The sequence below is a fragment of the Artemia franciscana genome, chromosome 7 (assembly GCF_032884065.1).
Source record: "Artemia franciscana chromosome 7, ASM3288406v1, whole genome shotgun sequence".
In the NCBI taxonomy this organism is placed as follows: Eukaryota; Metazoa; Arthropoda; class Branchiopoda; order Anostraca; family Artemiidae; genus Artemia; species Artemia franciscana.
In genome coordinates, this window is record NC_088869.1 from 39,763,724 (window position 1) to 39,785,138 (window position 21,415).

The following is a 21,415-nucleotide window of genomic DNA, read 5'->3' on the forward strand; positions in this document are numbered from 1 at the left end:
ACTGTAAAAAAAAAAAAAAAAAAAAAACCGAACAACTAACAACATATTTTACAAATTATATTCAAGTAAAACTTCAAAAATTGTAGTTATATACCTTTTTTTTTGGGAAATCCTCCAGATTTATAAGATCTAAAAAGCGTATTTTCGGGCAAAAAATTTTCGATTTTTCTGAGGACGTCCTCCAGATCTATTTTGACTACGACCACACGGACAGGAAGGTAGAGACAGAGAGAAGGGATTACAGATTATCCGGAGCGTGTATTTCATAATTTATACGATATTTTAAAAAGCTTTTCCTAATTTACAATTAATAATTCCAATTTCAAAATGAATCTAATATTGAAGCCATGAGAATACAAACCATGAAACACAAAGCCAAAACAAGCAAAAAAAGAAAACAAACAGAAACAACAACAAACAGAAATACAACGGCATGGTTTATTCAACTCTTTCGTTGAAATTTCTGTTTCTTTTAAGTTTGACCAAATTTCTTATTTTTAATTAAATAATAACTAAATTATAATTTGTAATTATTTTTCAAATCGTTTAAGTCTTCATTTATACATTCACTTTCTTATTTTAAATTTTCTGATTGTATAAGCATTTCTGCTCAAATCCAATTTTATAATATGCTGCTATCTGTAAAACAACAAGGCTAGTGTAAAGAGGAGTATAAATAAATAAATAAATCATGAACTAAATAAATCTAAATAAAAAGAAATAAAAAATTTGGATGAAAACTTTATTCCATGAAATAAGTTTCAATACATCAGCTAAAATCCAAATGACCAATCTATAGGGCACGTGGTAATGTTCACCATACCTTAATTTCCAGTTCGGCTCCATAGTGGATAAGTAAAATGAAAACCAAAATATGGCAAAAACTCAAAATTTATCAATTCACCGAAAAAAAAAAAAAAAACGAGGCACAAATGGGTTGTTAGATGTACCTCGTTGTGGTAATACTCAATGAATTTTATGGTTCACTCTCGAATTATTGTTTCCTCTGACTTGATAAGATACTCAAATGTTTCTTCTTCTATATCCTCTTCGCGTGGTATGTCTGTGTCACCTGAAAAATAAACCAGAATTAATACCAAGTAACGTCCGGATTAGAATAATGAAAGTAAAGAGAGACAAGTTATACATGCGGCAAAATATTCGAACGCGTGCTTCCATGGCGTCCAAACTGGAGATGGGCTAAAATTTCTAAGGATTCAAGCTTCGTCGTTTTAATGCTTTGCTCGTTATTGACACTTTCTGAGTAAATTTTTATTTAGATTGTTATTACTTTTATAATTATTTCTGTTTCTCAATCGTTTTTTTGAGGGGGGGGGGGCTTCTCATTGCAGTGAATACGACCGGATTAGAATATTCTCATTGCAAGTAACGCCCTGAATATTGGGGGTAATGACAGAGGCAAGTGAAACGCGCAGTAAATAGTTGGACGTCTGCTTCCATGACGTTTATGGAATAATGGACGCCACAATATTGACAGTCAAGTTAAAACGTGCTGCACGGCGCTGCAGAAGGCTGACGACGATACATTAAATGTTTTTCACAAATTTGTCAAACGACAGTTTTAGGCTCTTATTTGATTGACTGTATATCAAAGTACAAACTGTTAAAAACATAGTTAGATTCCACTTTCTAGGACTATATTGAAAGATGGGTTAAGAAGATTTTATTCTACGAATGAGGCCACCAAAGATTGCGCTTTTTGACCATCCATTAGGGGCCAAACAAAAAGCAGACCATCCCCAAGTACGGTAGTAAGATGTCACAAGCAAAAATATACAAAAAAAAATTTACACAGGAATTTTCTAAGGACAGTTACAAGCACACGTTTGACTGATTGTATATCAAACAATAGGCTATGCAACAATGTGGTTAACTTTCTAGGGCTATATTGAAAGCATATGAGCCTGACATCACTCACATGAAAAATATTTCTTTGAAAATCAAGACTCTAAAGTGTAGTCAGCCTATGGCTCCATGCCCTGCCCATGACCACCAAAATATAGCCATGCCCCATCGGTGGGGCCTGCACATTATGTTGGGAATCACGGACGTACATGTAAATCTTTTTGTGATACGACGTTGAATTAGGCAGCTGAGCGAGATTCGACTCCTGTCAGAGTTAGTAACAATCAACTATAGAAGATAAAACTTTTACATAAGAAGTAAGAACTAGAAGAACTAAACAAGGTAATTGTTGGTCCACTTACATCCTCTTAAGAGAATTCGCTCCTCTTTAAGGCTTTCCCATTCTTTCTGCTTCTGCTTCCTATAATCTCCATAGGTTTTCATTAACTTCTGCCGCTTCTCTACGAGTTCCTATAAGAGAGTTTTTTAAGACAGGCTTTTATGGAAGAAGAAGAGGTTTGTCCTTTCACCGAGAGTTGGCTTTAGCATCATTAGTGTTACCTATCAAACTCACCTAGTACTAGTTGAAATGAACTAGGAAAACTGTTTTTTTTACGTTTATTTTTATTTAAATCACAGGGTAAACGAGTAGTAAATAATAAATAACTTGTCGTCATTTATTTTCAAATTTCACTGAACATACCGCGGATATCAAATAAAAATTTTGTCCGTGGGATACAAGTTCTATTCATATCAGAAATCCACGGTTTTTTAAACATTTTTCTTTGGTTGCTTTTACCTATCATATCTGTTCAGTTTTTATTTTGATTCTTTCTCTTTTTATTACAAAATTGATTTTCAATAAAATAAAATATTAATTTCAACATTTTCCCTTTTTGTTTCAAAACAAATTTTCATTTCAATATTTTCTTTAAGGCTTTGTCATCGTAAGCCAGTTTGGCTTTATATCTTTTATTTATATTTTTTTTTCTCCAAAAACTTGTGGCACTAATGGCTGTTTTCACTTGTTTCTTTTCCAAGAAAAAAACGAGAATTTGAGGAATAAAAAAGTTATTTTTGCATATTGATAAAATACCAATGAGCTTTACCTTTTTGTTTAAGTAATAACATTCCCAGACTGTATCTTATAGCCTGAATTGGGCCATCCCAAGATAATTCCTTTCCTCATATTTCCGGGTTACACAATAATCCCAGTGGAATCAACCGTATCTAGAGTGTTCAATGGTGCAAAGATGCCAATACAATAATGTCATTAGAGATATCAAATGTCACTAATAACGTTGTCATTAAAATTAGTCTAGGTCATAAAAGATCTTTATGGTTAGTCGTTTTCTTTTTCAGTTTTCCCCTCCCATTTTTATTTCTTGACTCCTATTCACTTTTCATCTGCTATACATTTTTAGAAAAATGACCTTGCTTCCAGCACCTTAGCAATAATTATTTTTCATTTTTCCCCTTCCATTTTTATTTCTTGACTCCTATTCACTTTTCATCCGCTATACATTTTTAAAAATTACTTTACTTCCAGCACCTTAGCAATAATTCTTTTTCAGTTTTCCGCTCCCATTTTTATTTCATGGCTCCTATTCACTTTCATCTGCTATACATTTTGAAAAAATGACTTTACTTCCAGCACCTTAGCAATAATTCTTTTTCAGTTTCCCCCTCCCATTTTTATTTCATGGCTCCTATTCACTTTCATCTGCTATACATTTTGAAAAAATGACTTTACTTCCAGCACCTTAGCAATAATTCTTTTTCAGTTTCCCCCTCCCATTTTTATTTCATGGCTCCTATTCACTTTCCATCTGCTATACATTTTGAAAAATGACCTTGCTTCCAGCACCTTAGCAATAATTCTTTTTCAGTTTCCCCCTCCCATTTTTATTTCATGGCTCCTATTCACTTTCCATCTGCTATACATTTTGAAAAATGACCTTGCTTCCAGCACCATAGCAATAATTGTTTTTCAGTTTTCCCCTCCCAGTTTTATTTCTTGACTCCTATTCACTTTTCATCTCCTATACATTTTGAAAAAATGACCTTGCTTCCAGCACCTTAGCAACAATTCTTTTTCATTTTTCCCCTTCCATTTTGATTTCTTGACTCCTATTCACTTTTCATCCGCTACACACTTTTAAAAATTACTTTACTTCCAGCACCTTAGCAACAATTCTTTTTCAGTTTCCCCCTCCTATTTTTATTTCATGGCTTCTACACACTTTTCACCTGCTATACATTTTGAAAAAATGACCTTGCTTCCAGCACTTTAGCAATAATGAATAATAAATAATTTCACGTCAGTTACTTTCACATGTTACTTAAATGATTATGTATGATTATCTTTGATTACTTAATGAAATTTTCCTAATTTCTAAAATTCTTCACTTAATGGTTATCTACTTAAATGAAATCTATTCATTAGCAAACATGCACAGCGTGAAGCAAGGTTTTCCGTAATCTCCTTAATTATATGAAAAAAAAACCATATTGTTGAACCTTAAAGCACATAAGACATAAAAAAAGAAAAAAAAAACCCTGGGCCCATCTTAGGTCTATTCATAAAGATATAGAAAGATTTTATAAGTTCTTTCTTTTAGTTGCTTAAAATTCTTAAGTTTTTCATGCAGTATCATATGCCGTCCTTTGTTCGAAAAACGGACAAATATTTGCTAGATATTTCCCAAAGAAACTGCCTACGGGTTATTTTGGATTCCAGACTGACTAATCATACTTCAAACAGTAGGCTGTACGAAAAGTGCAGTTCAATCCCGCTTTCTAAGACTATAATGAGAGAAAGATTGAAATGGCTGAGGCAGGTCGTCCGCGGTTGGGGTGGGAGGATGCCGTAAGGAAAGATTTAAGGGAAATGGGAACTTCCTGGGAGGGTGTAAAGAAGAAGGCTCAGGCCGATTGGTGCTGCGATGAGTTGTCAATAGTAGTATCATCGGTGTTGCTAGGTTCAACCATGAGAGTAAATGATAAAACTAATTAGTCAAATTTGACAACAAAATTTGTCCGTAAAAATTAGAACATTATCATCTGCTGAAACCCAAAGACAACCACGCCTTTGAAGCAAAGCTAAACCTTCTAAAACTGTTTGGTTTTATCTCCTTTTTGTTATTTTTTCACTCACGCTTCTTCTTTTTTAATTTGGCACCCGCGCTAACAAAACTATATATGGAGATCTTATGATGTTCTACCTTTTTCAATAATAACCTGAATTTACTTTACTTCTTGCTTTCGCAAAATATTATCTTCTGTCCTTTTTTATTTATTTTTTTTTTATAGCAACAATCGACTATAGGTTATTTTCTCTTTTATTTTTAGATTTGAAAAAATTCTCTTTTTTCTTAGATTTGGCACCTGCCACTACCTGCGCATCACTACATAACTGCACATCAAGGTCTTGATCATTAAGATATTTGCTCCTCGATTGATTTCTCATAAATTTTAAAATATATATGGTCGAGCAATAACCAATTCTAACAATCAGAATTCATTTCTACTTCCTAAGGACTTTAGAGGCAAAGTTCATTTGGCGTTACAGTACGACAAGCTTCTAAAAAATTCCAAATCAAATAAAATAAGCTTTGAGCCTAGATGAGAACCTTTATTTCTTCACGAATACTAGTCATTACAATTTTTTCAAGAAGAAAATTCTAAGATTTTCGGAAAATAATAAGAAAACGACCATTCTCCAGGCAAAGCAAGATCGCTTGTTAATGTTTATGTTCCAAGTTTTTCCACTTTTAACCAAAGTTCATTTTCATTGTCCTAGGTACTTAAATTTTAGGAATTGTCTTTAATTTACGTGACTGAACTTCTACTATTAAAAGTACCTCCCCTAAGATTAAACTAAAGTACCTCCTTGAATATATTATGTCGCTTTGTAGGGCAGGGTCACTCACTTTACTAGCTTAGACTAACAGGACCTCACTTTCTTTGGGTGACTGGCTCGGTTTTGCCAAAATTTCGGTACGAAGTCAACATGGATAAAACTGATTCGCATCAAATCCCCATGTAAACAAATGGAGGGCTGTGTCTACTAAATTATTCTCCCTCTTTTTTTAAAAAAAATGCCCTTTCTTGATATTTTTTTTTTGGATATTTATCTCTTTTCGTATTCTCACAGAAATACCTTTTGCTGAACAATTTTTAAATTTTGAATTCTACGCCAATTTCTGTCTATTTTTGTTCTTTACATCAAAACATATAACTATCTTGTAAAAAATATATCAAATTATCGATCTACAGGCCATAGATGAATTCATTTCGCACAATACACTATACGCCTAAAAGTTTGTATTTCACAAAAAATAAACAGCTAATTTTTAACAATATAATTTTGAAGGTTTGGAGATTGCTATAGACTATACAAATCTTAATATTGCGCAAAGGTTGAGGTAAATTTTTGGGAGGATGTAAAAAAGGAGGGTTTGAATAGATTGTGGTGAAGGAGGAACGGTTGTTTCTGTGTTGGCAGATAAGATAAGATATTTATTTCAACAAATCCCTATCAAAAGCCCACAAAGGGTCGAATTCGGACCTCGGAGTCGACAAATCACGTGGGTGCGCTAAAACTGGCAAAAATGAAAAAAAAAAAAACAAAAAAGAAAAATCATAATGGATAATTATTTATGAGTCAATAGTTAAACTGTAATAAGTCAATTAAGAAGTTAAAAAGATAAAGACTGGTCAAACTAAACTTAAGCAAATATAAATCAGAAAAAGAATTAAAGGGACATTAAAAAATGGGAAGGATGGTAAAATAAGCAAATAAATACAAAATAGAACAAGATCCAAATATATATATATATATATATATATATATATATATATATATATATATATATATATATATATATATATATATATATATATATATATATATATTTAACTACATAAAGTCAATAAAAGAGTTAAAAAGATAAAAACTGGTTAAGAAGGGGGGGGGAGACCAAAATAAGCGAATTAACACAAAAACTTGTCTGAAGTAAGTTACAACACCCGTTAGGTCATCAAAAAATTTCTCTCGGTCAGGAAATTCCTTAGCGATGTTGTTAATCATGACTGAAAAAAGGAGGGGACCTAGGACAGTACCTTAAGGTATGCCATTGTGGACAGGGAGAGGATTTGAATAATGATTCTGGTATTTGACAACCTGCGATCCATTTTTTTTAAGAATGAGGCAACCAATTTCACCAGTAAGGGATCAAAATCGAACTCGCTGTCAAGTTTCCCAAATAAAATATTGTGGTTAACAAGGTCAAATGCTTTTTGAAGGTCAAGGGAAATTAAATTTGGCCAGAAATTAGGCTTTTCGAGGATTTTCCCGATGTGGTCAATAAGAGAAATGAGGTAGTGGGAAGTAGAAGTTGATTTTAGGTTTCCGAACTGCCTCAGGCCAGTAAGCTGTAGAATCTTTTCCTTTAGCCAATATGCAAGGAATCCGTCATAAAGTTTCGAGAAAACAGGAGTAAGAGTAAAAGAACGAACGCCTTCAAAACCAGGCTTCGATTTTTCTTTTTCAAAAGGGTTATGAAACCCTTTTTCCAAATTGTTGGAATTCACCCAGATTCGGTAATCTCGATAAACAGGAAAGACAGGGGCTTAGAAAAGAAGCCACCGAAGGCACTAATAAGAGGAAACGGGATATCCAAAGGAAAAACACACGTTTCTCTTAGTTTTTCAATTCTCCTTTCTATCTAAGACGAAGAAACAGTGGGAAAAGAAGGGGATAAGGCTCCTGTCGGTAATTGGTCGGACAATGCTGGAAGGCTCAGGACAATGGAATTTATTTAGCGAGGAATTTATTTAAATTAGTGGCTGTAACATCAGGGGGCTCGGGTAGGTTGAAGTTAAGCTACTCAAGCCTCCTACCACACAGCTTTTTAACCTCGGAATACAAATTTTATGGTTTATTAATGAACAATTCTTCGACCTTAATATAAAACCCGAATTAATACAAAACTGAACAAATCACAAGATAATTTCAGAGATGGGCATTATTGCAGACTAAAAAAAAACATAGAAAAACTCGTAAAAGAAAAATAAAATATAAAGAACTATTCAGGATGACAACAAGGAGGTTTAGTTGCTTTCTTTCGGCGGGAATATAAAAAGGTTTCAGCATTCCGGGAATCAGACGAAGATCTCTTCCCACCTGCCCGTTAACTGCCCGAAGGAGCCTGCCGGGTGACGATGAACGAAGGTAACATTGATATTATCCAAACATTTTAAAAACGGACAAGATTGTTTTAACAAGAACTTTACAGGTCTGGGAGGGGCAGTTGCCCCCCCTGCCCCATAGAAAATTACGCCCTGGTAGGAGAGAGGGGGGGGGGCAAAGACCATATTATATTAAATACCTAACCTAACAAAAATACCAACAAAATATTTAATGAAAATATAGCTACAATGTAGTTTTCTATCGAGCGGAAGCTAATTGTTTGGTATAAAGACCATGAAAACTGGTATAAAAAAATTATATAAAAACCGGTAAAAAAAAGGTATATAAAAAGGTTTCAGCTCAGCGGGAATCGGATGAAGATTCCTCCTCCCTGGTAATGATGCACACAGGTATAATAGATATTATCAAATATGATCTGTCAGCAGCAGTCTCTTCAGCCAAACGAAAAAAGAGCATTTTTTTCATGGGAGGGATGGATTTTTTGAAACAAATCAGGGGAGGACGAAGGGAAGGGAGCACTCTAGTGAAAATCAGGAATTTGTATAAAAAGAGATGCATACGTTAGCAGGCGAATTGTGTAAAATTAAAAAAATAACAAAGAAGAGAAATTACCTTGGAAGCCTTGGTCACTCGTATTTTATCCTTGGCTTCAAATTGCGAACTATACCTCTTCAAATTTTTCTTGATTTCTTTCACCTTTTCTGCACTTAAGAGAGACGGTTGGCGTGGCCTCCAAGAAAACTGGATGAACCGACTGAGGGGGAACCTTTTTAAAACTTTACCTTGAAAATTCCATATCCAATATGCATTGTCTGACTGGAAGAAAAAAAGTAGTATGAACAAGTTAGAAAAGAAGAATAAAAAGACAAATAAAATACAGAAGATCAAAGGTTAAAAATTATGTCAAGACAATAGAAACGATTAGACTAAGCAAAAGTAGTAAAAACAACAACTAATACGACAGACGTGGGGCTTTTTTGCAGTGGTTTAACACACACGTGCGAACAATAAGCTGGCTTTTACGTAGAAAAGACAGCATAATCTTGGCAAAATTTTAAACTTGTACAACATGGCCGCTCAACGGAGGTGGCTAAACCATCAAGCAGCATATTAAGCGCAATTGGACGAGTTTAAACTTCTGACAAACAAAGTACAAAACACAGAAGATCAAAGGTAAACAAAATATGTCAAGACAATAGGAACGATTGTGTTTATCGGAAGTATCTAAAAAAACTGATATGACGGATGTTGCGCTTTTTTTGCAGTGGTTTAACACACATGTATGAACGATATGCTGGCTTTTACGCAGAAAAGACGTTATCTTGGCAAATATTTTAAACTTGTACAAAATGGCCGCTCAAAGGAGGTGGCTAAACCATCAAGCAGCATATTAAGCGCGATCGGACAAGTTTAAACTTATGTAGTTTTTCTATAAATGCAGTAATAAAAATGTTCAATTTTATTGAGTCGGACGTACAAATTTAAAATAATCCAAAATGAAGATACTTAAAATGAGTATTAATCTAGATATAATCATTAGTTCGAAAGATGGCACTACATGTCCCTGTACTGAATAAATAGCTTAAGATAAACAACATAATTTTTAAATATATAAAATGAATTTTAAATAATTGCAAATTTTAGCTTGAAAAACCCTAGGATTATAAAAGGTAAAGAAACAGCGCTAAACTTCTTAGTCCAAACCGAAAATGCTTATCTGTGTTTCATGCTCCTTCTGCTAGGAAGTGCAATGGGGAGCTAAGGTCAGCCATCCAGGGCTTTCACGCACCCTTCCTATTTACTTTCCCAAATTTCTCCAGGTACCCATTTAAAGCTGGGTCCACGATTGTCTAACCCTTTAAACTAGTTGATAAACTGATTTTTGGCTTATATCACCAACGAGGATAATTTACCTTATTAGGCACACATGTACCCAAAAAATCCTATTTTGATGCGAGAGATTGAAAAACAAAAAAAAATTAAGAGTACTCAACATAATCTAATCTTTGGCTATTAGAAAAAAATCCTAGCACCATTTTTGGGTTTCAACGTATGATGAGTACCAATAGTAACAGTAATTATAGGGAAATCTTCAATTACATAGAAAATAGAAGTAACTTTAGTTTTGCAATAGAATGGATAATAGACTATCTATCAACAAGTGAAATGATTCATTTTTATGCTTATCTAAATAGTCATGATAACTTTGCCTGTCACACAGACTATCAGTCGAGGCTTTGCTCTAATTAGCCATCAATCTCCAGTTTCCCATCACTTCCACCAAGTTAATTTTAATTCAAAAATCAACGGACTCAGTCTTGTCCTTCATCTTCGACCTCGTTGAACTCCGTTGACTTTTTAATTAAAATTAACTTGGTGGAAGTGATAAAAACTTGACACTTTGAATTTCAACCTCATTAATTCAGAAAATTCTTGTGGTTGCAGCGATAGTTGCAACCTAGTAAAGAGCAAACCACGACCCAAAAGTTTAAGGACGCGGACTGAAAGAAAAAACCTGTCTAGTGAGAAGAATTGCTATTTTTAGCTGATCCAGGAATGGTAACAATTATTTTGGTTAATTTTAGTTGAGGGCGAGTTAGCAGAAGTTTTTGCAAAAATATCTGGTTTCGTTTTTCTGTTTGTTTTGTTCAATGTTTGAAAATTATCCTTGTTCAGTTCGGCCTTTTTCTTTTGGTTATCCGCTACTCCCTATATATCAGAACCTAAGGTAAGACAGTTCTGATAAATAAGGGCATACCTTATTAATCCAAAAGGAATTGTAGGTAACAAAATAGCGGCCTGTGGGATCCCACTCACAGTCTGTGGCCTGAAAATGTTCGCCAGAATTCATAAATGTAAAGTCGGAGGTGTCATAAAATTCAAACATTCCTGAGGCATTCCTCAGGCCAGCTAAACAAATGTATTGACCACATGGAGCCCAGGATAGCTGGTTACACGACCTTTTCTCAAGTTTTTCTGAAAAAAAAGAAGGAAACATTAAACAAATACAAAAAAAAGAAGCAAAACCTTATCAATATTTAAGCTGTTTTCACATTTTGTTCGTAATTTGCTATGCTAAGTGGCTAAATTACACTACGTTAAGTTGAACATTTCATACTATCTTGTTGGTGACGTAGGCAGCTCTAAGTAGACACTACATGTACTTAGAATCTTATGTTACATCAGTTTATGTTTATGTTCTGGAAAAGCCAATAGCAAAAGGTTAACAGCAGCAGCAATATGAATCTCTGAATAAGGAGTGAACAAATTTTGAAAACTCAGGTCATACTCTGAAAAATGAAGTGGAGTGTTATAGTAGAATCATAGTTTATTCCACTAAGCTTTCGTATCATTAAGCTACGTTTCTACTTTCGAATAAAACGCTCTATTTGAGCAGGCAGCAGTTTCGAACTGAAGTCTAAAAGTGCTTCAAATAGTAATGACAATATACTGCAATAAAAAGGCTTTCGCCTCTACAAAAATTTGCTTTCACTAAAAAACTTTTCAATACTATTCTTGAAAGAGTTGGTAGAGTCAGCCATAACCATTTCTTAGGGAAGGTTGTTCTATTCCTTGGCTACCCGGTTTGAGAAGGCCCACCTTCCACCTTCTTTTTAGAGATTTAGCTTAAAGTTGTGTCCTCGCAAATTATTTGTGTTGATGAAGAGTATTTCCTCTGGTCCAATTTTATTGTAGTACTTGTGACATAGCTTGAAAGTTTCAATAAGATTATTTCGGAGGAGTCTATAGGAGATGGAAGGAAGTGACAGCTTTTCCAATCGTTCACAGTAGGATAGGCCTCTAAGTTTTGGTAAAGATTTTGTTGCTCTTCGCTGAATCTTATCAAGTGCATCACTGTCTCTTTGAAGGTGATGTCTTATTGTCGTGTGGCCATATTCAATGATAGGCCAAACAAGAGACCTGAATAGAGTTGAAAAAGCTGAAGATCGTTTAGGGTGAAGTTTTTACGAATTTTAGGAGTTTTACGAATTTACGAGTTTTACGAATCCAACTACTTTTGAAGCTTTGATCACGATGGATCTCACTATCTAATATTACTCCCGAGGTCCCGCTCAAAAGATGTTTTGGTATTAGACTGGTGTTGAAGGAATAAGTTGACTTGAAATTCTATGGTCCAAGGCAGAGGTGGGAGCTTTTGTTTGTCTTGACCTCCATTTCCAACACCCTCATCCAATCAGCTATCTTGTTTAAGCCGATCTGCAGTTCTTGAACATCATTTGGCATTTGATAGGTTTAATAAGCTTGTATCGTCAGCATAGAGTGCAATATCTAAGTTAATATTGTCAGGCAGGTCATTTGCAAAAAGATTGCAGAGCAGGGGCCTGATGACACTGCCTTGTGGGAATACCGCTACATACTTTTGTCACAACTCTGCATTTGTGGCCATCTACTTTCGCCCTCTGAGTTTTGCATGCCAGAAGATTCATGATCCAGCCAAGAACTTTGCTCGCAATACCGAGCTTTCTTAACTTATGAAGGAGCTTTGACTAAGAAACTGTATCGTAGGCTTTACTAAGATAGGTTTACTATATATAGCCCATCTCATTAAAGCTAAGTTAGTAAATAAAATATAATACAGGCTTTACTATATTGCGTGGACTTGTATGCCTTTGTCGAAGTTTAGTCTCCAGGTGTTTGTAACTAGAAGTAGCTGGGATTCAGCTGACTTATGTCTTAGGAATCCAAAATGCCTTTTGTTAATTAAATTATCGGTTAAAAGGTACTCTAGTAATCTCTTTGCTATCATGGACTCAAGGATTTTACAAGTAATACATTTAAGACTTATGGGTCTGTAGTTGATTGGGTTTTGTTTTTCACTTTTCTTGAAGATTGGGGTGATAATTGCCTTTTTCTGGATACTAGGGAGTTTTCCTGTATCTATAGATGCCAAGATGAGAGATAGAGGTCTGGTGACTTGTATTGCAAGTTCTTTAAGAATGCGAGGGTGTATAACGTCTGGGCCTTCAGATTTATTTGTGTTTAGCTTTTTAAGTTTTTGGTAGATGACTCTTCATCGAAGTCTATCACTAAGAAGTCAACATTTTCTTACTATTTGTGCTGCATCACTTCTATCCTCCCGATTGTGGCGCAAAAACTGATGCAAAATGATAATTATATAGATTGGCCTGTTCGGAGGGGTCTTCCAATGTTTTTCTAGATAAAGGATCTATTAAAAGCTGGGAAGCTAAGTTGGTCATGTCGCATGGATCTTACATAATTACAGAAGGCTTTGGGATTTTCTTTTATATTTTTGGTGACTTGTTGTGTTGTTTTTTTTTGGCTGCAAAATAACGTGTTACTTCCTTACTTTATTTCTTAAGCGGCAGAATAGTTTGTAGTCTTGGTCGGCAAGAGTTGTGGCAAACTTTCTCCAAGCCTGCTGCTTTCTTTTGATTAGCTCCACAGTTTCTTGGTTCAGTGCGGGTCTTGTGCGCTGGCACGAAGTTTTCTTTACCAATTTCTGAATTTTATCAAAAAATAACCCATACATCTCCTCCACCGTCTCAAGACTTTAAAATTCTTTAGGCCCACCCACTTCGCTCAGAGCTTCACGCATTGATTTGTAGTCTGCTTTACATTAATTAAGTTTATTGTCATTGTTGTATTTTTGTTTTGTTTCAGCTTTCAATTCAATAGTAATACTCGCCCAACTTGCATAACCCAACTTGCCCAGAGGCGCCTCAACTCTTATGAACGATTGTTGCAGAGAACCAGATCAAGTGCTGTTGGTTTATCTTTTCCCCGAATTCGAATAGGCTACTTTACTAGCTGGTCTAGATAGTTGTTATTTTTTGCTTTTAGTATTTTTTGGGGGGATGGTGACCCAAGTGATTCTTCTGTATTGTGCATCCCAATGAATTAGTGGGTAGTTGAAAGCACCGAGTATAATGCTAGTAGTGTTTGATCTGCAGTGCTCATAAATTTTGAGAGAACAAGGTCATCATTTTCGATAGTGCTTGAAGGGCTTTTGTAAAAATATCCAATATTTATCTTTTTTAGATTTCTCTGGGTTAGCTGTAACCATATACTTTCTAATCTACATTCTACTTTCTAAGTATATGTAGCAATAAAAGTTTCTACAATAACAATAGCTATAGTACATTTTTCATGAGTATAGCATAAGAGTCCTCTTGTATTTTTATCTCCAAGATTTATAGTGATTTGTGTAGGCTGGAACTGAAAATTTGGAAGTGTGGTTGGCTGATTTTAGTTGTTCTCACTTTGAAGTCTTAAACGAGACTCAGGTTTGCAACGGTTTCCAGCTATCAGCAAAATATTTTTGCTAAAATATTTTATATTTAATAGAGTATAAAAATATTTTTACAGGTCTTAAAGTGCTGCTTTCTAGATTTACAGGCCATTTTTGTTTGTTATTTCGGTTGCGTGTGCTAGTTCACTTTCAGACTCTGGGAATGAGGTCGAGGAACGGTATTGTATTTGCCTCCCAACTTTTAATAGATCTCTATTTGATAAAGAAATTGGACGCGCTACTTTTTTCTTAGTAGTGAGATTAGACAGATAACCCACGACAATAAAATCAACCTTTAAATCCAAGGAGATAAAACTTTTCTTTTAGAACTGATCAATTGCTCCTTGAAGAACAGATGAGCGTATATCCTATCAGTATTTTTTTTTTGTAGAAAGACAATTTCACGACATACCCCATTTGAACTTCTTTTTTTGAAGGACACACCAGAGAAAACTAGCAAATGTCTACTCAAAAACCAGCTAAGATCTGATTCATAGCAAAAAAACCCTTGACCTCCCACACCTGACAATCCCTCCCATCCCAGCTTTTTGGCCAATAGGTAAGTTGTGCCAAAATCACCTAAATGATCTCAATTTCTATTAATGAAGACCCAGAATGGGATTTTCAACTTGAACGACTGCAGGGGTGATTGCTTCCTCAAACCACCTCCCTATTTCTTACCACTATCTTTTTTCGGAAAGGTAGACACTTGGTACCTTGTTTGAAGGGCCATCACAAAAGAATTCTCAATCTGTCATAGATGAACTGGTCATGGGAGGCACTTAACATTATTTTTTGGACAATATTCCATACTAATCAAACTCTAAATTATGGCACAAAAAACTAATAGGATAAATACTAGGGAAATAGAAGTCCAATGATAGGTCTAACTAATAATGTAAACAAAAATCCACAGGGTAAATAATTCTCGAAGAGGACCCCATTCCAGGGTATCATATTTGATTTGCTAACAGCGTTGAAGGTCAGAATTACTATTTATCAAGATGTTACTGGCTATAGTGGAGGAACCAACGCAGCCGAGAGGATGGCACGCAGGACTTGAAATCTTATTACCTTCAGGACAGGGATTCAAGTCCTGGCTTAGTCCAGGGTCGTCGGTCCTCCGGCTTAGGGCGGGGTTTAGTGTTGTGATTCTGTAAGCTCAGCCGCTGTAAATCCGAAAAACTTACGGTTAAACAGATCCCACAAACATCTGAATTTCAGATGCCATGTGAGGTGTAAAATGCATGGTTCTACCACAAGTACAATGCTGAGGGGCATACAAATATATTCCCCATGCTTTTTCTACGGCTTGTTGTGTTTGATTAAAAACTACAAAAAAGTATGTCCCAGAAGAGAATATTTACACAGGGGATATATAATATATAATTATATATTAATAATATATAATTGTATATACTATAATTAATAGTACATAATTGTATATAATACGTATAATTGGATTTAGAATATATTTGTCTTCCGATCAAACAAGAAAGTAGCTGAGCTAGACAAGCGCAATTTTCAGATGTTTTCAGGGTTAGATCTTTGAACCGATTCTGAAAAGTTTTACTGACCTTTCTTAATGCCTTTCTTTAAAACATAAAAAGTACTATAAAAGTTTACCCCCTTAAATACCTTTAAGAAAATAACACGTAGTAATGACTTACTAAGAAGCACAGGAGATCCCTTTGTTTCATAAAATGAAACACTTAAAGTGGGCCCTTCGCCGTGGATAATGGCAAATTTAGGGTTCACTGGATCCCAGGCTAAGGAGCTAATAGGGTCTTTAACTTCAACTGAGTCCACAGGGATTTGCTTCTCTCGCATATGGAATATCTCAAGGTTGTGAGTAATACCCTGAAAAGAAACGGTGATTACAGTGAATGTACGAAAATAGTAATTATTAAAGCAATAGTAAAATAGGCAATATTAGTAAAATTGTAATTCGTAGTAATTACAGAAGCATTAGCTTGATTTCAAATCAAGTAATTCAACTTTTATATTTCAAGGTAACAACAGGGTTCGTGTCACCAAACATATAAATACGTTCTGAGACCATACTGGCTATGCATGACGTATGAAAACAAGAAAGAAAATAATAAATGAAAAGAGAAAAATCAAATAGGTGAAAAACAAGGATTTTGTCAGCCACTAGCAAAATATGGAAAACAAGCAAATATTTCGACAAGTCGTCCTCAGTACTAAAAAAAATAAGAAAGAGGAAAAAGAAAAAAAAGAAAAAAAGAAACAAACAACAAAATCTAACCTTCTAAAGTGAACTGTACAAGAGGAAAAAATACAATCTTGTCTTTTTGAGAACTGAGGACGACTTGGCAGAGGTCCTTGTCGAAATATTTGCTTGTTTTTCATATTTTGCTACTGGCTGGCAAAATCCTCGGTTTTCACCTATTTGATTTTTCTCTTTTCATTTATTATTTCCCTTCTTGTTTTCACATACCAAACATATAGTGTCTAAGAAAGAACACCAGATTTGAAAAGCCTTGTAAATGAGTGTCAACTACCTTTCATCACAGAAAACTTAATAACAATAAATAAAGTTATAAAGGGTGTCTAAAAAAGAACACAGGAAATGAAAAACCCGTATTTTTGTTTATTGTTGTTGACAACTTTGTTTTTGCATATTTTGTTATTACTGACCATTGAGGTTATGTTTTGATACTGCGCTTTTGTCTTTTAGGTTAACAAATGTGATGTAAGTTCGTAAATGTGTGTCAACCACCTTGCACCACACATGAAACTTTATAATAGTAAATAACGTTATAACGGGCGTACCAAAAAGAACGCCGGATTCGGAAAGACCGTTGTTCTTGTTTGCTGTTCTTGGTACCATTGTTTTTAGATGTTTTCTTAATTGAAATAATGCTTTGATACTCAAGTTTTGTGTTCCAGGTCAATTATGTGTTAAAGGTAGTTATTCGGAAAAAAAAAAAAAAAAAAAAAAAAAAAAAAAAAAAAAAAAAAAAAAAAAAAAACCTCAAATATTCTGGCTTTGTTTTTTTTTGGTTTTATTTATTTCAGTTTCTTCTGCTCTATTCGAATCTACTTGAAAAGGACAGTATTTTTTGAGCAGAAGACGGCTTTGCGGAGGCCCTTGTCGAATATCTTCTTATATTTACTTCTTTTCTGTCAAGTGACTGACATTACCCTCGTTTGTCTCGACTATTTAATTTTATTTTTCATTTTTTTCCCTTTGTCATATGTCGAAGACATAAGTGAGCAAAAGATAGAATATCAGGAAGAAGGTGCTATATTTAATAGGCTGAGTTGTTCTAGAGGTGCTGTATTGCTCTGAATAGGCAGACATAGGCATATACAAGCAAAACATGTAATATCTAGAAGGTGCTCGATTCGATTTGCCGAATTACCTTAGATGTATCTGTGTTACTCTCAATAGGTAGATATAGACACATGTCTATGGATGGAATATCTTGGAGGTGCTTGATTTGTTGTGCTTAATTGATCCCTAGGTGTTGGCAAGTAAATTCAAAATATTAGTAGGTAAATACGTAGTAGGGGTAACAATTCCTTTTCGGACAAACCTAAAGCGGGTAGGCAATCATTTCACGGGCAAATTTTCACTAAAATTTTAGAAGAAGGTGCTTGATCTATTTGAATAAAATTTTCAGAGACTTTCAAGAATGAAAATGCAGTTGATTCCTAAAAATACCATTTAACAAATCCACTAATTACTTTGCAGTTTTTATTAGCTACTGGAATAAATATTGGAAGCCGTAACGATTTAGCCGACATGATGAAGCTTAGCCGAAATGACCCTTTTAGCCAGAAAAACAAGCCCAAAATGGGCGACTGTTTGAATGGCCTCAATCAAAGAATAAGAGAATCTTACACTGTATTTGATTTCCTGTTTTTCTTTCCTCATTTTTGAGTATCGATCTACTTTCATGCACAAAAAGTCACCCGATTTTTGCCAGTGGATCTTTGCATCAGCTACGTTGAATAAGTTCTTCACTCGCAATTCCTTTTTGCTACAAAAAAATACGATAAATGTATTATTTTGTACAAATTAACTCAAAAATACTAGCAGATTACTTTAGATCATACCTGAAGTGCTATCTTGCAGCCACTAGGTATAAGCCCAATCTGTTTTAATTCCATTCTATGTATTAGCACTGAGCATTATAAGGGATTAAATGTGTCTTGATAAGTATATTTCCGGTTAAAAAGAGGAGGTCTTATGACCAATCTGTGACAAAACTCCCTCTATATCCCCCAATGCCGAAATAGAATTAGAAATATAGAAAAGGCAGTATATTAGCAAATGCTAGATACTTGCGTAAAAAATTAGATGGTGTGGATTTCTTCACAAAAATCTCCCGGGCATTATACATTTGTTATAGTTCTATTACACAGCAGTTCTATTATTTTACCTTTTTTTTTTGTTTTCTACTAGCCCTTAGATTTTAGAAAAACAGATGATTCATTTATAAACGCTGAGTATAGCGAAGATTTAAACTAAATAAACCACAAATTTACGAATCAAAATCACATTTTTAGGCTAGGAAAGAACAATCTTTGGCGCAGAACTCGCCCCTACACCTCCTTATCTGAAAGTATAAACAAAAGTATGGATAAGATATCTTATTAGAACTAAAGACGTTGAAATCAGAATCAGGAATGACACAATCACAATGTCCCCCTTTGTCACCATCATCAGGAATCGCTGATAATTTTTCGATTAAAAGTATAATGGTTCAACCCTGCACGTCGCAAGGAAGTTGTATATCTTATTATCGGTTTCTCGACCCAGCTCTAAATGGGTAAATCACCCTAGTTATCTTAGTTTCTTAATCATTTCTATTTTTTCGTTTTTATCAAACATTAAGTATAGCCAGTGCGCTCTTAAGACGTATTTAATTTAATTATTTTTCATCTTTGGCGTCTTTTCTTTACCCAGATACATTATTATTACTGGAGGACTCCCTGAATTTTAAAGCCTGACAGAATTTAAAACCTCCTAGGCGAGTTTTCAGGCCAGCAGAAATGCCGAAAAGTTTAAATGCATCTGACTGGCTCAACTGTTCAAAATTTTCCGTAAAACGAAGAAATTATTTTAGTAACCCAAGTTTTTTTTTAGTCCCCCAGATTTCACAGATTTAAGTCGAATAGTTAGCACGGTAAACTTGAAATCATTTGTCCGTGAGGGCGGGCAGGGGTTTGACTTACGGTTTCTGAGTCAACCCATGTCTAAATAGGTATAAGGAAGAAGCTGCAGAATGTGAATAAGATGGGTGTGCGAAAGCACAGTATGGCTGAACCCCAACTTCCCACTGTGCTCCAGACTGAAGGGCCATGAAACATAGATTAACACCGCTGGTAGGGACTGCAAGTCCAGTACCCACATTTTTTACCTTTACCTTTTTTTTATCGATTTGTATCTACCATACTAAATTTCGAAGCCAAACCAGTTCAATTAAGCTATACTAGATTCCTGTTTGACAAAACCACGATGATTTAACGAGGCTTGAGATGGTATCGTGGGAAGCTACTTTTAACAATAATAAAATAAGTAATTTAATTTAGCCTTAGAATGAAATTAATTTGTTGTATCAAAAGTGTTTGCCTCGCACTTTTCCTCTGAAACCACTTTTAATTATGACAATAAATGTTAAACCTAAAGTAACCCAAAACTTGATCTGCACATTTCATCATAGTTAGAACTAGCTTCAGAAGTAAACTGCGAGGCATACACTTTTTACAAGCCTATTCAAATATTTATGGACAACCAAGAAAAACTAGACCGTCAAAATCTGAAAGAAAGGTGAAATTGAAATTAAGTGTGCACTAAAGAGAGCAAAATAGAGAGAGAAAAAAAGAAAAAAAGAGAGAAAGAAAAAAGGAGAGAGAGGGAGGGACAGAGGAAGAGGAAGAGAGAGAGAGAGAGAGAGAGAGAGAGAGAGAGAGAGAGAGAGAGAGAGAGAGAGAGAGAGAGAGAGAGAGAAGCGCGAGGACGAGGAGGAGAGGGATAAAATGTTACCTTGGCACTTCTATTAAAGTGACTCTGGCGGGTACATCCTTCTCTTCAGCGACCCAATAGGCAAGAGTGTTTTCAGACGGTGACCAACCAAAATCTCGAATATTTGGCACTTTGATTGATTTAAGATCCATAAGTTTAAAAGACTGAAATATAATAATAGATAACTTGTCTAATACAGTGTTCAAATAACTCCCCTCTTAGGAGAAGGATATACCTTTCCACACAGAGAAAGATAAACTCAATGTAAATAATAAAGCTCTCGCCAAAGGGCAAGACCTACTTACTCTTTGAAACAAAATACGCATTTTATGGATAGAAGAGATAACATCAGAATTTTCTGATGTAAATGTGTAAAGACAGCATGGACATAGAGCACCTAATGGTTGCTCAGAAAATAGAAATAAATGGAAAAGAGAAAGGCCTGTAAAAAACATAGTTGACAAGCATAGTAGTGAGAGATCTAAATTCGCTCCGTTTGTGCCGGTTGCCCGGTCTTGGGATGCACACATGAATCTTATTGATAAATTTATTTCTATTTTATTAAAAAAAAATCTTCAATTTTATTTAGTTCAAAATTATCTTTAATTTAGCGCCTAAGAAATAAAATATAAGTTATATGTATTGTTTATTCCTCTGATTGAAAGTGGGCCTCTCAGCTATCTATAAGTATTAATCTATATTTAATAGTATTGAAACTTTTGATATTTACTTATGAATCCTGGGCTAGCTGCTACTTCCGTATCACTGTTGTTGTATCTTTGTCGTTGTGTTAATCTCTGAATTGTAGTGCTATTTGTTACTTTATCTTTGTCTAGGCCTAGTTTTTCGAGCTTGTCTCTCATTGGGCCAAGTCCAATATATACATGTATATGTAAATAATAAAATATCTTCCAAGCACAAAACTACCGAACATAACCATAAATAAATAGATGAAACCCAAAACGAACAGAGATTACAATAGGTGAATCAAATTAAGCTCAAAACGAACCTTCTCAAGACCAGAACATAATTTGCACTTCATAAAAAAAAGCATTTTAAATGTTTT

The 21,415-nt window shown here is 34.7% G+C and overlaps 1 protein-coding gene across 1 annotated transcript in view; it reads right to left on the minus strand.

Annotated features, from left to right (window-relative positions):
- Nucleotides 1-728: 728 nt before the first annotated feature.
- The window catches only part of LOC136029279 (eukaryotic translation initiation factor 3 subunit B-like), a 46,000-nt gene continuing 25,313 nt past the window's right edge, over nucleotides 729-21,415 (minus strand). Inside the window, exons 7-13 of the mRNA XM_065707531.1 lie at nucleotides 20,371-20,513; nucleotides 18,223-18,361; nucleotides 16,022-16,211; nucleotides 10,839-11,056; nucleotides 8,693-8,896; nucleotides 2,229-2,337; nucleotides 729-1,072 (exon numbers count right to left, since the gene is read on the minus strand). Coding sequence (XP_065563603.1) covers nucleotides 984-1,072; nucleotides 2,229-2,337; nucleotides 8,693-8,896; nucleotides 10,839-11,056; nucleotides 16,022-16,211; nucleotides 18,223-18,361; nucleotides 20,371-20,513 — 1,092 coding nt within the window. The 3' untranslated portion in view covers nucleotides 729-983. The remainder of the gene's footprint in view (nucleotides 1,073-2,228; nucleotides 2,338-8,692; nucleotides 8,897-10,838; nucleotides 11,057-16,021; nucleotides 16,212-18,222; nucleotides 18,362-20,370; nucleotides 20,514-21,415) is intronic.